Source organism: Candoia aspera, chromosome 1, assembly GCF_035149785.1.
Source record: "Candoia aspera isolate rCanAsp1 chromosome 1, rCanAsp1.hap2, whole genome shotgun sequence".
Taxonomy (NCBI): Eukaryota; Metazoa; Chordata; class Lepidosauria; order Squamata; family Boidae; genus Candoia; species Candoia aspera.
Window position 1 is genome coordinate 177,190,121 of NC_086153.1, and position 16,565 is coordinate 177,206,685.

Sequence of the window (16,565 nt, forward strand, 5' to 3'; positions counted from 1 at the left end):
TCTTTGAACAGAAACTGTTTGCATTCCCTGAAGTGGAGGGTGTGATTTTGTCTTACTTGTAGCTGCTCCACCCCTCCAAAATTGATCTGGAGAGTCTTCTGGAACAGATTTGGGAAATGCACAGGAGCTTCAAAGCATTGTGTGAGGGAGCAAGAGGAAGTCCAATTTCATGAGCAGAAGTCTGCTTACCCAAACTGTATTCCACCTGAGACTGCAACCCTAAATGCATCCACCTATTAGTGGCTCTTAAAGCAAGATAGGACTCCTTGACCAATCTGGCCTCTCTCACCAGAGGAGGAGCTAGCCACTAGGAAGAGTGCAAGATCATCTGAAGGCTCCATTTGGGCTTCTTGATTTTGGTGCAGTGCTTCAACTCCTTTAAGAAGTCTTCAAATTTGCAGTGTTTAGGAACTCTCCAGGGTGCTAGCTTTAGCTACAGCATTCCCACACTGCAACTAGGGACAAACTTTTGAGGGCCAAAACCTATACTTGATGTTTTGTGTGGGACTGAGGACTGCAAAGTGGGTTCAGCCACATCACACATACGAGCATTGCTGGGTAATGGGGTGATTTTGCCTTTTATTCCTCTTTGTTTTGATAAATTCTGACGTGCCTATTCTAGGGCTTACCCTAGATCTTCTATGAGTTACTCATATCAAAATGACAATGCATTCTGCTCTCACTTTTCTGAAATCATTGGTGGGGGCTCTGAAGGCTGAAAAAGGGGACTGATCAACATACAGCCCTGCAGGTTCAAATTGCTCATTCCTGCCTTAATGGAACTTGGGATTTTAATTTATCTCAACTACATGTGACAGAACATGTCATTGGAGAGTATGGCCAGGAATTTTTGATTTATTATTATTATTATTATTATTATTATTATACATTTATTGGTCAGAGTCTGGAGTTGGGTGGCCAATAAATATAAATAAATATACCCAATTCCAGACTCTGAGTGGTGTACAAAACTAGAAAAAAGATAAAAACAGCTAAAAACATAAAATCAGACAGACTAAAATAATCTGATAAACAACAGCATCAACAAAACAAAACAGGGGATTGTTTCAGTCATAAACATCAACCCCAGGTCTGGGACCAAAGCCAGGTTTTCAAAGCTTTCCTGAATCCTAGGAGAGAGGACACCGGCCTTATATCTTTACAGAGTATCAGGATATTTCACTCATCTAATAGTTAGTTTTTGAGTCTGGAAGATATTGCCTCAGCTCAGTGGACTGAATTATATAACATATAGCCCTGTGATCTGTGGTCAAGATAACATTTAAAAGAAATCTTTCCCAGAAACCTGGCTATTTAAAAAACAAGAAAACAGATGTACTGTACCTTTTATCTCTCAGCTCAGGTTCATATACAAGTTGAAATTCTCATTTCTCTCAATTCAGTTCAGCAACAATATTTTAAAGAAGAACTTTTCTAAATATTAAGAAGCCATTTTGAAACAGCAACACAGCAATCCACCTTCTTCTTCTTCTTTTTAAATAAAGAAGTATTCATACTACAACTTGTAGACCCATGCATTATATTCAGTACTGTCTAACATTACAGAAATTGTTGGATGTACAAATTCACTTTCCTCCTGCAGCCCCTCAAATCTGCCCAGAAAAGTTGAAGAACCCTTGGGAGAAACTTAGGGGAACACATAGGGAGTTCAGAAGGAAGAAAGCAAGGGGCCATCCCACTGGGGAATGAACATTTTTTTGCATGATATTAGATGGTCCTTAATCAGAATTTCATTATCCTATGTTGTTTGAGTGATCTATATAATGCTAAATAGGACCATTGACACATACCTTCCAATGAGCTTCTGGCAGGAATTTCTTGCACTCACAGTTGTACAATCAATGCCTCCATATAAAATAGCCAGGTCCTGAATGATATCTGTGCCTGGTTGGAAAAGGACTTTCATTGCAGAATTTATCACCGACAGTGCATTTCTTCTACGATCTGCCTGTCGGAAGGCTGACACAAATTCATTCTGGCAGAAAGAAGAAAGAAATCTGATTATTTCTCCTACACACTGAAGAGCTGTCCATCCTTTAGTTCACATGTGAAAAAATGCTTATCCTGAAAACATCTGCCTATGAGAGAAACAGTAAGAACCAAGGAACATATGGCATTATTCATGCTTTTAAAGAAGAAGAAACTGTCACCAGAAGATTGAACCAAACTACTAATATTACAATCCTATGAGTAATGTTTGTTTAATCCCCCCCACCAAATTTCTCCTCCATCCAAACCTTGTACAGTCTCAACTTCTACTCTGAATAATGGGAGGAACAGTTTTCCAAAACTTTTGGGTCAAATATGCTAGTATAGAGGAAAGAGAACAGAGAAAAATCTCATTGTGGACTAGACAAAGGGTACCATAATGCAAAACATTCGTTCCCCATATTGTGCCTGCCCATCTTTCCACAGGCTGCATGATCAGAGAGTGGAGAAAAATGCATGGACTTACTTCCTCTGAGAATGGAATAAAAACAGAGACAATGACTTCATTTCCTAAAAGGTCTGCTTGTGGTATTCGTTCAAGGAATTCATCATTCAATGGAATCTCTCGTGTACCATCTGATGGAGGAAATAACACTTTTTAGAGAGGGTGCTCTGTCAGACAGAGGCCTTACCTACCATACACAAAAGAGAAAAATACTGATATACCCAAGAGAAACATTTATTGGAAGACTGCTGGCAATGAATTATTCTAATCTTTCCAGATTTGTAGGCTGTGATTTCTGATTCCTACTGGCACTGTACCCCTATTTCTCTAATATCCAACCTACTGTATATGCCTGCAGGAATGGAGATTCTTTGGGCAAAATTTGTTTATTATTTAACCATATGTTATGCAGTTTGGTCATTGTCCTACAGTCCGTCCTACTAGTGAGGGGAATATTACATCAATTGATGAGATAAAGGGAAGATTTCAAGGTTTTAAGAGTCAAGTACATTTCTTAAATGCAAAGTCTTCCCTTCCCTTCTGTTTAGGAATTGCTGCTGTTTGCAGCATCTGAGCCCAATCAAGCATACTTTAATTTATTTCTAGCATTTAAAATGTGAGATTTTACTAGTAACACTCATTATATCTGTAGTTGTAACATTTCCTCATAATCTTGTAAGAATATACCAGCCTTCCCATATATCTGATGCCGTCTAGTTGTACTGGGACTAACTTCAGAATTCACAGCTAGTATGGCTATTGGCTCAGCACAGGTGGGGTGCACAAGATTAGGCAGTCTAGTTCACATGCTGCATAAATGTAAAATCTCAAGAGGCTTTGTATTTACCTTCTGATGCCAGATGGAGAATAGCTTTTCCAGCTGCCAGGACAGGGTTCAAATCCCAGGTCGATCCTCTGCTTACAATGTGTCCTCCTAAAGACTAAAGAATAAGGTTTATTTGCTTCCTGTCCACATCTCTGTACAGATTTGAAACACAATGATCAGAAAGTAGTGGTCTTTTTCGTGCATAGTGTATCACGTTAGTGAAATAGCCTTGTTCAATAATAACAGCAATTTTCAAATGTTGGCTGTGAAGTCTTGTACATCTGTATTCAGAAGCAAACCCACTGAATTCAGCGGGATCTGCTAATGTAAATGTATCCTGAATTATAGCTGAAAATTACTGCAACCAACATCTTGTTGTGAAACATATTCAATAAAAACTAACTCATCTCTACAGTCTAGATTATTTTTTATTCAGGTCGTAACTTTTCCCACTATTTTTTTTAAGTGAATGCTTTGTGACATTCTCTTGCATACAGATGTTTGTAGGGGGAGGCTGCTGGGGGAAGTAATGACATCTTTGCCATAATGGAGTTTCCATCCCTTATATATTTCCATGCAACATTGCAATGCAACTACAAAAGGGCAGATATTGTATTGTGATGTCACAATGCACGTTTTGTCATTTGAGGTTAGGAATAGTTACAGTCTTATATCTAGTGAATACTGAATTGGCTTGTGTAGCTTAGTATCAATGACTCACTCAAGAGTTCCCATTTAACTCTTAAAAGAAGAGATTTGTAAAAAAAATTACCATTAGAATCTCAACTGCTAGGTTGGGATTTCTTGGTCGGGGCCAATAGATAGACTTGTAAGCTTCTGAGTTAGATATCAGAACAACTTCTGCATTTAATCTGGGGATGGGTACTTTGTTGCTAGTGGATTTTCCTCCATAGGTTGTGGAAGGATGTTAGATAGATGTTCTTCCTCTCACAATTGGCCTGCCACCCTTTGACCCTTAGGCAGGCAGAAAGGAGCCCATGCTAGAAATAGGTGAATCCTGCTCTTGTATTCTCTGAAGATAATGATAGGCTCTGGAACAATTTGTGGAGACATGTGGAGCTAAGGAGATGAAGTAATTTGCATTTTGGGAAAGAAAATCACGTAGAAAACGTACAGCCAGATTCCTGATCTGTTCTCCAGCCAATGTTCTCAGCTGCTTCAAGAGGGTACGGTAAATCTTGGTCTTCTCCATTGGGAGCTCTGAGATGATGTTTAATAGGAAGTCTCTCAACTGGGCAAGGCAGGTTGCTGCGCCTATCAGTATGCCTGAAACCAAAGAATGTTCAGAGAATTTGGTTACCGGGAATATTAGAAACAATAACAGTAACAATAACAGTGCAATTCTGTACAAAGAAGTAAGGCCAACTGAACTCAATGGTACCCATTTTCAGAGAGAGAGAGAGAGATTGAGAGAGAGAGAGGGAGAGAGAGAGATGACTGCAGTCTCAGCTAGCAGCCATATTCATGATGTGATGTGCTGCCATTATATTGTTGGAATAACAATAAAGACTAATCTGCCAAAAAGGGTATATGAGAGAAAATGATGTTTATGTGGGCATGCAACTGCTATAACACAATGACTACAATCTAATCACAGTCAGTTATGGTTAAACATGATTAAGAAAACCTATTAATATCTTTCTCCTTGAAGTCCACAATCTGATTGTTTGATGCATTCATTGCATCCATATTATTTTTGTCAGTTCCTCAGGAAAGTTTATAGCTGACTGAAGACCCAAAACATTGATCCACTATTGTTGCCACAAAGGTTTCTATGCTACAACTGAGTGTGGTTGTTTAATTCATTTTATTCTTAATTGATGTGCTTTATTATTTTAAAAATAGCTTTTTCAAGCTTTAAAGCAGAACTGTAGTAAAATTAAACATTGAAATAAAGCTAGCACCGTGACCTGATAGTGAAAACAGATAACAGAAACCAGACAACTCTCTTTCTTTAGAGCATAAATGGAATAGTGTGAAAGAAGGAAGTACATAGGTATAATAAATGTTATTGTTTACAGAACATGTTGATGGTCTCGAACAGGATAGAATCTTATAGTGTGAAGGAACGCAGGGCTACATAGTAAGGTTACTCTCAATCTTTTATCAAAGACATTCAGCGGTAAGGCTCACGTTGTGATTACAATATTTTCTTTATCTTTCTTATGTAGATACAGGTAGTCCTCAAATTATGACTGCAATTGGGACAGGGATTGCCGTCACTAAGCAATGTGGTTGTAAAACGCAATGTCATGTGACCACATCACTTAGCGATGGCAATCCCATTCTCCAAATGGTGCACAGCCTTCTCATGAGCTTTCAGAAAGCCTCAGAAGCCTTCCGAAAGCTTGTGAGAAGGCCATGCGCCATTTGGATAAATGTGCATGTGATAGAGAAGGGCGTCCCAGCCTTGGGAAGCAGGCCTGGTGCAGTCAGCAACTGCCTTGCATAGGGCCAGGCTGGGCGCACCTTGTCAGCAGCAGGAGGAAGAAGACAGCGAAGGTCAGGTGGGGCACGCAGGATGGCTGGGGCAGCTGCAGCTTTGCACTGCAGTGCTGGGGTAACTGGCCATGGCATGGGGCTTGAGGCAGCACTCCTTCGCAGTGCCAGCAGCACTGGGGCTGAAGTAGAGGCCTGGGGGTAGCAGCAGATGACAGACCGCTGAAGGCCCCAGGCCTCTACTTTAGCTCCAGTGCTGCTGGTGTCATCACCATCACCAAGGAGTGCCACTGTGCACAGTTGCCAAAAGGACAAAGATGGGGTGGAGATAAGCAGGTGGGGGGAGTTGAAGTGCCCCTGCGGTTGTAAGTGTGGGCGGGCTGCCAAGTGCCTGAATTTTGATCATGTGACCGCAGGGGCGCTGCAACGGCCACAACTTTGGGGACCAGGCATAAGTACCATTTGTTCAGCACCACCATAACTTTGAATGGTCACTGAATGAATTATCATTAAGCAATGTACAGAATGCAAGATTCAGAATGTACTACTTGTACATTCTGAACCTTGCTTTGTTCAGAACTCTTCTGCAGTTCTTTGGCGAGGAGCTCACTGATCATTGTAGTTTGTGCATGCCAATACAGCTAGTCATCGTTTAGCAACTGCCTTGTTTAACCACCATTCACAGTTATAAAGGTGATGCAAAAGTAACTTTACAACCAATCCTTGCATTTATGACCTTTGCAGGTCTATAAAGCAAAGGAAAGCTGAAGTAAGGTCATAAGTATAGTCACAATTTCACTTAACAACTGCTTCACTTAACAACTGAGTTGTCAGTCCCAATTGTGGTCGCTAAACAAGGACTATCTGTAAAAAGTATACTTCATTGCATCTTTCTCCAATCGCTTTGGTCCCTTGTTTAAAGTGGGCATTTATCCCACAACAGAGACGTACCGTTGTTTCCAGTATTGATGAGATGCAGCTCTGGAACCCTTATAGGATGGAGGAAAAGGGGATAATAAACATCCAGAAGTTTCCTATCAAGTCCTAATGGGGAGAAAATTAGAATCAGATGCCAGAAACAGAAGGCAAAACTAAGAGTTGGGCAGCAGAAGCAACCTATGTAAATGTTTGCCGTGCAGAGCAGCTGCCAAATGAACCTGGAATGAGTTCTGGAGACAACCAGAAGTAACATATATGGACATATAGCCTTCTGAGGAAGAAATAGTGAGTATGCAAGTATACGATAAGCCTGGAACCATTCCAGCTGTTCTTTTGTACTGCTGGGCTTGAAAACACGACTGCCACCATCATGCCTACTTCATCATACCTCTGAGTGCTATTGCAGATGGCTAGAGGAGGACTATTCAACTTAAGTGGAGCCATGAGATAGATTGCTTTCATGCTAATTTACTTCTGATGAAGTAGGGGAATCACATTTTTAATTATCCCCTTCCAATAAAAAAGGGCAGAAAAACTCATGTTTCTGTAGTAAAAAAAGGAAAAAGCACAACTGTTGGAAACTTTTATCAGCATGCCAGTTTTCTGTGTCAGGGAGATTGGGGATGGTTGGTTTTATAAACAAAGCATCCTCAAGCTACATTCCATCCTTGCTCCCTATAGTGGTATGACCCATTCTGTTACTTCATTCTACTGCCTGGGTAAGTCTGTTCCTGGTAAATTCTCTTCAGGAAAGGTAGTCTGTGATGGTTGTATCATCAGTGAACAGCTCAACGCACCAACTTCTATTTTCTATTACTACAACGGTGTTTCTGTATCTGTACCATCCATGTATATGTGTACACAAAGGATGGGTGCCCAGCCAGCAGCTTCTTCTCACTGAATGCAGTCAGTAGTTTCCTTTACGCTTCTTATACAGTATCATGCCACATTCCCTCACGGCTGATCATGTGACATGTCGGGTTTGGTCTGCTCACCTACACATGTATTTCCTATAACAAGAGGTGCTTGTGGGTGGGTGGCTTTCAGCTGGAGAAGTTCTTGTAGAGATGCAGGAGAAATCCATGTTGTCCTTTTTCCACTGAAAACCAGAGTTTTTCCTCTGTTCTCTTCAGCCATTCTCTGTGAGGAAAAGCAACATTGATGGAGACTGTACATACTGTTGGTGCCACTCAATTAGTGTTCTTCTTACTCAGGCAGAATCTCCCGCACAGCACCTACTGCTTCTGCAGCTCTTCTGCAGCCACTACATTTCCAAATGAGTTGCTGCTTGGTGGGCATGGATTAATGGACACAGCAGTATCTATTGTATGTATAACTCAGTCTAGTAGCATTCATTCATATTCACAGCTCTTACTGCGGGAGAAATAGGTGGCATCAGAAAAGCCACATTTCTTTTGCATGAGCACCACATAAACTACTTGTGCAATTATTTTACAGGACAAGTGGCAGATTGTGTGGGACTTTCAGGTTTGCTTTAAAAAAGGGAGATAAATAACTACACAATCCTGGACATTTGTTACTTTGCACTGACAGCTCAAACCAATGAATTTTTAGTTTCAGTCTGCATTCCATTTAAACTGCAGCTTTAGGTTATGTTTTCTTTTGATAAAATTCATGTGTACTTCTGCAGCTGGGACAGAGATTTAAAAATAAAAATTGGTCATTTTCAATGTGCAGTTGTGTGGCTGCTCAATGACAAATATTCCCCACATTTTTTTAAAGAAAAAAGTCAGTCTTGAATGTCCCACCTGCTAACTCCTTCTGTCCCACTCACGGTTAAAGAGAAAAAAAAATGGGATAAATACTGCACTAAAAGTTCTACAGACTTAAAATCACTTTCAACAACTAACCATACAATGTTGCTAGTTATTAGTGATTGAAAAAACATAATTTGGGAACATGGGGAAAGTGCTTGCCAAAAAAGATGGCATAAAAAACAGAAAGCACTGAACGGAGGCAATTACAAACAGCAGAATGCTGGAATCAGAAAAATTTGCTACTGTTCCATGGAGTTCCACCTATAGCACCCCCAAATCAATGGAAAACAATATAGGAAATCCTGTAAAAGACTGTAAGAACTTTACAAGCCTGGATAAAAGACTGATCTCCTACCATTAGTTCAGGAGGAAATATATAATCCTGGGTTGGATCCCTGGGATGGAATTCTTCGGGTTTACATAGGCCTGAAAGTATCTAAAAAAAAAATGTTATGTTATGTTATATTTAGAGAGAGAAATTAAAAGTGGATGTGTAATTTACAAGAGTAGTCATTGGCTGGGGTGGTAGGATTCGCCAAACATGCTAAACTGTTCTAGATGACTAACTTATATACGATTGTCCAATTCAGATCATTCTTTAAATTCAGATGAATGCACAGGTCACTTGTGTGCATGGTCTACCTCACTGATCATCTTGCCAGGAGAATGATATTCTGCCATTTACCATTAGGCCAGTCATTTCTGTAACAATGAAATTTCCCAGCTTGGTGATCTATAGTCAAGCCCCATCAAGCCCCATCTAGCACTTGAAGGCTTCTCTAATCATTGGGACTATGGAGTGCCCTTGCCTCCTTGCTCTGTTGCTGTTATCTCCAAAGTCATAAGTCATCTCATTTTCCTTGTACAGGTAGGCCTTGTTTAGCGACTACCTTGTTTAGTGACTGCTCACAGTTACAACGGTGATGAAAAAGTAACTTTATGACCAATCCTCCTATTCACGACCTTCACAGGTCTGTAAAGCAAAGGAAAGCTGAAGTAAGATCATAAGCACAGTTGTGGTTTCACTTAGTTACCACTCTGTTTAATGACCAAGTTGCCAGTCCTAATTGTGGTCACTAAATGAGGACTACATGTAATTATGAATATCAGATAGCATTTTTTAAAAAAGTGTGCATGTATTATGATATTTTTTAAAAGAAAAATCAGGGAAGACTCTAAATCACCTTCCCCAACTGGATCCAGTACACAACAGACATATTATCATTGCTGCCAGCTACCTTACACAGCTAGAAACACCCAGCCATCGAAGAGCTTCCTCTCTTGCCCAATGTCATGCACTCCCCTCTGCAGCATTGGATGGTAAGTATAAAAAGTGCCATTGGCTAAAAGACTTTGCCCCTGTGATTCCAGAGAGGTGGAAACTGCAGAACATGTTCTTCATTCTCCCTTTATGGAGACTTTCGAACCAGATTAATCCTACCTCTGATTAGTAGACATCTTGATTGCTCAGATGCAGCCTATGCCCAGATGCTGCTCATAGGTGAACTGCCTTTTGTTACAGTGCACGTGGCTAGGTTTTGTGCAGCAGCACAGAAGATCCACCGGACCCTAATGGGCCAATTTCCCACTAGCCAAACATATTTTATGTAACTATAACTCATTCAAATTTTAGATATTATCACCTCATTTTAGTGTTTATTTTATAATTTAAATATAGACTGCACCCTGGACCTCACTCACGTATGTTAGTAAGGTTATTTTATAAATTATTTTAACTTTCCTTAAATTTTATTTCGTTTATTATCTGTTAAGATAGATTTATATATACTCACAGAGCACTCTGCTTGTACTGGTCTTCAACCATAATAAATAAATTGAACTCATGTCATGCAGGCTCACCTCCCTGTTGAACGGAAGCCAGCATTGAATCCAACCTGAGTCATACTTTACATAATTTCTGTAAGAGTTACTGTAGAAGGCAGGAGCAAAACAACTATGAAAGCAGGTGGAAATGAGGCTCTGGTGGAATTGGCGTATTTTCTGAGGTGGCAGGGGAGGGTGGCCATGCAGACAAGACCAATGAGAGGTTTTTTCAGTATTCCTCAGATCAGGATTGTTGGGTAACAAAAAAACCATGGTGATAAAATCCTGTGCCAGTAATGCTAGAGCTCTTTAACTATGAGTATAAAATGTTCTCTGCCAACTTTAAAGAACAGTTTTTTTTCTTTAATCTCTTCAAAGAATATTAATCTTTTTAAAAAAGAAGAAACAGCGAAAGCTGTTCACAGACTGGAATCCTGCTGGCCATGCTTGATTTTCTTGTTCCAGATCAGCTTTCAGAACCAACAAACACTTGGATATTTATGCAGATTTTAGGGAAAGACCATTCTCCGCAATATTATTGAAGGGTGTGGTGAACATTTGTTAATTTCTGTGGAAAAATCCCCAGGCAGTTTAATTAAAACATCATTACATTTGAGTCTTGTCAAGCAGTTATGCATATCACAACACTACCCTTTTCAGAACTTGCCTCAACACAAAAGAGCTTTGGACAGCAAAATGTTTAGACAATCCCTGGAAATGGTTTTATTTATATTTATTTATGTTTCATATTTCATCACCGCCCATCTCATTAAGAGCAACTCTGGGTGGTTTAAAATTAAAATAAGTACAGAGTAAAATACAATAAAAGCAAAATTCTTCATAAAAAATATAAATATAAATATAAAGTATAAAATCCAAGATGGTGAATCCAAAGATCTTAATTTAAATACATAAATTCCCCAGGGGACTCCTCAACCCACCACCCCCACGATTGATTACCCCCCACCACCCCAGGCGAGATGGCAGAGTCAGGTCTTTACTCCCTTTCGGAAGGCCAGGAGAGTGGGGGCCTGCCTTACCTCTGGGGGCAATGTATTCCACAGGGTGGGGGCCACAGCAGAGAAGGCTCTCTTCCTGGACCCAACCAGACGGCATTCTCTTGTAGACGGGGTCCATAACATGACCTGTCTGCCTGATTGGGTGGGATGGGTCAATGTAATGGGGGTGAGATGATCCCTCAGGTAACCTGGACCCATGCCATGTAGGACTTTAACTTTAAGTAGTTTCCTTGAACTACTGTATTACAAAACCGTGCAACATACATCTTATCCAGACGATGAGATTTCACTTGACTAGTAAGGCACCCTAGTCTCCTCTGCCCAGAGGATTATTGTTAATAATAATACTATTAGATTTAATTTAAAATTAAATTATATTACTTCTAAATTTAGAGTAGAAAAAGGCTATTCCAAATTCTGAAATAGCAATGCATGATTGGGTACGGAAGGTACATCAACTCTTGATTCTAAGACAGCAAACCTATGCCTATTTATGTGAAAATAAGCTTCACTGAATACTTCTGATTCCACAGGGAAAGGATTCACATACTGCTGGAGCAAAGATTGGCAATTTCTAATTTCTCACATCATCTATAGGTAGAGCTATGAGATCTGGACTACAAACATCCAGATGACCAATAAATGGCAGTAAATAGATACAAAAAACTTGTGGACATTTGGATTTTTTCAGCCTAGATCTGGTAGCCCTACTATAAGTTCTGCAGAGCTCCATGCAGTAGGGTAGAGGTCATCTACATTTCTGCTTAGTAATTTGGGGGTTGTTCCATATAGGAGCACTGTTGGGGCTCTTAACTCTGTTAGGCTCACCAGATATTCAAGAATCATGTCACTCAATCAAAAGACAAGTGATATTAGGAAGATGAAAAGATGAGATGAAAGAAGTCACGGGTGGGCAAGTGACAAAATGTGCATCTTCATGTTATGACACAATCCCTGTGACTTACATAATTATGTCAGATATTAGGAAGTACAAAAGAATAGGGTTTGCATCATGATGTCAATGTGGGCTTGTAATTTTCAGTCATCATAGCCAACTAGCCATGAAAGTCTATGGGTAAGAAAGTATAATACATATAATTACACAAATATAATTGTGTTTAGTGACCACAATGGGACCAGCAACTCAGTCTTTAAGTGAAGCAGTTACTAAGTGAAACCATGACTATGCTTACGATCTTACTTCAGCTTTCCTTTGCTTTTCAGATTTGCAAGGGTCATAAATGTGATGATTGGTTGCAAAGTTTCTTTTGCATCACTGTTGTAACTGTAAATGGTCATTAAACGAGGCAGTCACTAAATGATGACTAGCTGTATTGGTATGCACCCAGGATTATTGTACATAAGAATGGGTGGCCATATAAGTCAAATAAACAAACAAACAAACAAATAAATAAGTTATTATTAAAGGAGGCTGTATCCAATGCATGCTTTGCAAATGACATTCCTGTCATGCAGTGAGATTGCATGCAAGAAAAATAACAGAGGCAAAACTTTCCTTATTTATAACAATCTTTCCCAAAATGAACCCAACAGGATGTGTTGGACTACAATTCCCATCATCTCCATTAAGTATGGTGAAAGATAATAATCCATAATTTGGAGAGTATCGGACGAAGGAGACCTCTTCATATGATCGGGAAACTAGACATTCCTAGAAGATTTATATATGTCATTCAAAATAAACCCTTTGGGACTTGCATCATGAGTTCATTCATGAAAGCACTGACATTATAAATGCTGCAGCATACCTTTCCTCTTCTTAACGATGGGTCTTCTGCATAAATCTCTTTCTCTTCATCATCTTCTTTATCCATGCAACATTTTCCGCTCCCTGCCAATGGGCAGCATTCCTAAGCAAATAATTTATTCTATGTTATTCTGGCATCATATTATAATAATGGAAAGGAATCTAGAGGGAGTTACTCATTATTGTTCCGAATCATTTTATTGCTAGATATTTCTTTGTGCCCTGCTTCACCAATACTGTATATCTTGGGGTATGTTATGAAGGTTGGTTGGGCAGCTTTCAGCCAGAGACCACCAGTGCTGCTATTGAAATATAAGAAGATAAAAACCCTCAGATTGCACTCACTTCAAAGTTCAAACATTCCAGGCTCTGGACTCTCTTTTCTTCACTGTAATGATACTGCTTTGTACTACCCTAATTAAGGAAGTCTCTAGCAGTTCCATTGGCTGGCTGACCATTTTCTTTGTTCCGTGCTTTCTGAAGCGGAGAAGCTCTCTTCAGGACAGAGCCAAACTACACTATGTCTCTTCTGGTGCTTTGTGGAACTATCCTTTACTTGTGAGTAGGCACAAACAAATGGAGGATCTTCCAGTGCCTTTTTAGGAATTCAAACCGTATCAAGGTAAAATATAAAACAATTGGACTTATAACCAAAAGTTATTATGTATCCTTTCCAAAATCCAGCAAGACAGGCTTTCAAGTCAAAGCAACTTCTATGTATGCTTATTTTTACAGAATACAGTGTTTCTATTCAACATGGAATCACATAAAAGATATGAACCAAATTTTCTACTTCGTCCTTTCCTTAGAAAAACAATCCCTTTTGCAAATAGAATAGTACCTGCATCTTCTCCCATTAATGGGCACTTTCAGCAAAATAAATATATTGATCTATCCATTTGTTTCCTTACCGAAGAAAAAGCACTAAAGCTGTCCACTATAGATCTGTATCCAGTACAACGGCACAAATTACCTGGAAGAAATGATCAGACACAGAGATAAATTTATTTCAGAGATGAATATGCATTTCATGTCACCCTTTCAATGCATGTGCATTACTCAGGCAGGCTAACAACAATTATATCACAAACTTTACATAATTTACAAAAGAAGCAAATATGACAACCATTATATACCAATAAAATGACTTAATAAAAGCAAACCAAAGCAGCAGGAAATATCTTCAAATAAAATTTTACTCAGTGCATAGAAAGAACGCAGCAGTTTTTCTTCCAAACAGTTCTCTTCAGGAATAGGAGAGATCTCCATGGCAGAAGAGTTTCCCCTCCAGTCTAATTTTTGCTCTCTTCAACAAACTAAATCTGTAAATTAACATTACTCTGCTCATAAACAAATATAATGTTAAAGGGTACATGAAGAAGGTACATCTGACCATACATTAATTAAAACTTGGTTACTGTATATGTTTTAATTTATTGATAGTGTACATTTTGTGCCATTTGTACTTCAAAAATATTTCAAAATAGCTAAGGCCACTGGAGCTAAGCCCAGGGAGGAGGCTCACTAACTGGTTATATTCTCTCTAACCTATACATCTAATATAGGTAGAGAGCAGGCACATGTGGAGAAGACAAATATTAGAAGAATCCAGTTGTTGTTTATTCGTTTAGTCGCTTCCGACTCTTCATGACTTCATGGACCAGCCCACGCCAGAGCTTCCTGTCGGTCGTCAACACCCCCAGCTCCCCCAGGGACGAGTCTGTCACCTCTAGAATATCATCCATCCATCTTGCCTTTGGTCGGCCTAAAAATAGCTGATTCTTTTAGTGTGCGTCCAAACTGCTAACAAACTTTGAAAGAAAAATAACTTTTGGGAGAAAGCTAGCTTACCATCCAGAGATGCAACAATCTGCTCCATGCTGGGTTCAGGATGATTTCTCAGTAGAGCACACATAGACATCACCATCCCAGGAGTACAGAAGCCACACTGAGAGCCATGACACATTGCCAGACTTTCCTGGAATCAAAATAATATCTAAATGGATGATCTATGGGAAAGTATTGTCTTGTACATATAATTGTAACTTTTTTCTCATCTCCTGGACTTGAATTAACTGTGCTGCAATTGTGATTTGTTTATAAAATGTTATCTTTGTGATCTTATTATTACAACTCTATATATATTGGATTTTTGAACAGATTTTTCTTCTGATTGCTACAAAAAGCAGTTAAGGATCAACTTTTTTAAAAAGAGAAAATGCTGTTGTGTATGCAACATACAGTATGTCCAAATTAATGGCTACAGAAATTGTCACAAACTTGGGAAAGGTTTTGAGGAGGTTTAATGCTACTTTTTACATCTTTCTTTGGCATAGTGCACACTATTTTGCTTGGTGGTTGTCCTGCTGTTTGTCTCCTCTGCTGCATACACCACATGAATCTGGAGCAAAAGCTGCATCACAGGGGAAGATGTCTGTACAGATTTTTACCACATGCAGCACAACCTCTATGCTATATTTGTTTTCCACTGCCTTAAACAGTAGCCTGCAGTATAGGAGTTATGAAGAAATCTTCCCAATCTCCATATTACAAAGCTACTGGGTGCTTATATTTTTGATGCAGGGCCAGTGGTCAACTTGACAATCTGCCAAATATTTACTGTCAAAATAAATAAAAATGTTCCAGAAAATGGAGATCTCACTCCCAAGGGCCTCACTGGAACAGGGATCAGCCAGCTGTATTGTTGTCTCAAAATACCACGTAAAAGTCCAGTTGCAATCCTTTATAGAAACTGTCATAAACCTGATCCCACACTGCAAGGGGTGATAGTGGGTCTCCTCCTTTCTTACTCCTCTGGCATATCTGGGTCACTGCTTTAGCAGCAACACATTCGCCAGACACCTTGGCACATATGGTATATCAATGGAAGGGAAGGAAGAAAGAACCTGTGGTGCAACCACGACAACCAGATAAAGAGAAGAAAGAGAAAGAGGTGTTCGGTGAGTTGGGAGCTGAGGAAGTTGGGATTGGAACACTGTAGGAGTTATTCTCCAACTCAGTGTGAACCAGGCTTGAGAAAAACTATAGGTCAAAGTGCTCAATTCAGCTTTGAAACAAGCACAGTAATTCATCAAATCTTAATTGATATAACAACTTATCTATTACTCTTACCTGTATAGGATTAAGTTTGGTTTTTGTGGTTCCCACTCCTTCTACAGTGGTTATTGCGGCACCATGGACAGAGCACAGTGGAAGTAGACAAGAGTTGGCTGGATAATGTCTTTGGGATGTAAAGGAGAATCTCCAAATGCCTAACCATTAAGATAGTTATAGATGATCTCTAGACCCTCTAATCTGACATGTTGTCTGGGACCTCATCATGCCATAGCCCTCCAGAGAAAACCCACTGTTACTGGCTGGGTCAGTACCTTGGAGCAATATTACTTTCTGCTCCTTGGGACAAAGTTGATGCAAATTTTTATTAAATATGCATATATTAATTTCTATTATAGATATAACAGCAGGTAAAAATACT

At 39.5% G+C, this 16,565-nt stretch overlaps 2 protein-coding genes across 4 annotated transcripts in view; one reads left to right on the top strand and one right to left on the bottom strand.

Annotated features, from left to right (window-relative positions):
* The window catches only part of CLK1 (CDC like kinase 1), a 280,468-nt gene that overhangs the window by 89,884 nt on the left and 174,019 nt on the right, over positions 1–16,565 (top strand). The gene's annotated exons all lie outside the window — the stretch shown is intronic.
* AOX1 (aldehyde oxidase 1) overlaps positions 1–16,565 on the bottom strand; it is a 76,924-nt gene that overhangs the window by 51,634 nt on the left and 8,725 nt on the right. Inside the window, exons 4-16 of one of the 3 annotated variants that reach the window (XM_063291864.1) lie at positions 16,202–16,310; positions 14,921–15,047; positions 13,981–14,042; positions 13,121–13,172; positions 11,592–11,611; positions 11,284–11,286; positions 8,814–8,894; positions 7,676–7,820; positions 6,693–6,785; positions 4,417–4,568; positions 3,303–3,396; positions 2,477–2,586; positions 1,812–1,996 (exon numbers count right to left, since the gene is read on the bottom strand). In XM_063291864.1, coding sequence (XP_063147934.1) covers positions 1,812–1,996; positions 2,477–2,586; positions 3,303–3,396; positions 4,417–4,568; positions 6,693–6,785; positions 7,676–7,820; positions 8,814–8,894; positions 11,284–11,286; positions 11,592–11,611; positions 13,121–13,172; positions 13,981–14,042; positions 14,921–15,047; positions 16,202–16,310 — 1,233 coding nt within the window. Of the gene's footprint in view, positions 1–1,811; positions 1,997–2,476; positions 2,587–3,302; positions 3,397–4,416; positions 4,569–6,692; positions 6,786–7,675; positions 7,821–8,813; positions 8,895–9,495; positions 9,528–10,925; positions 10,950–11,283; positions 11,287–11,591; positions 11,612–13,100; positions 13,173–13,980; positions 14,043–14,920; positions 15,048–16,201; positions 16,311–16,565 lie in introns of all 3 variants that reach the window. The other 2 variants (XM_063291857.1, XM_063291848.1) reach the window with 2 other exon arrangements.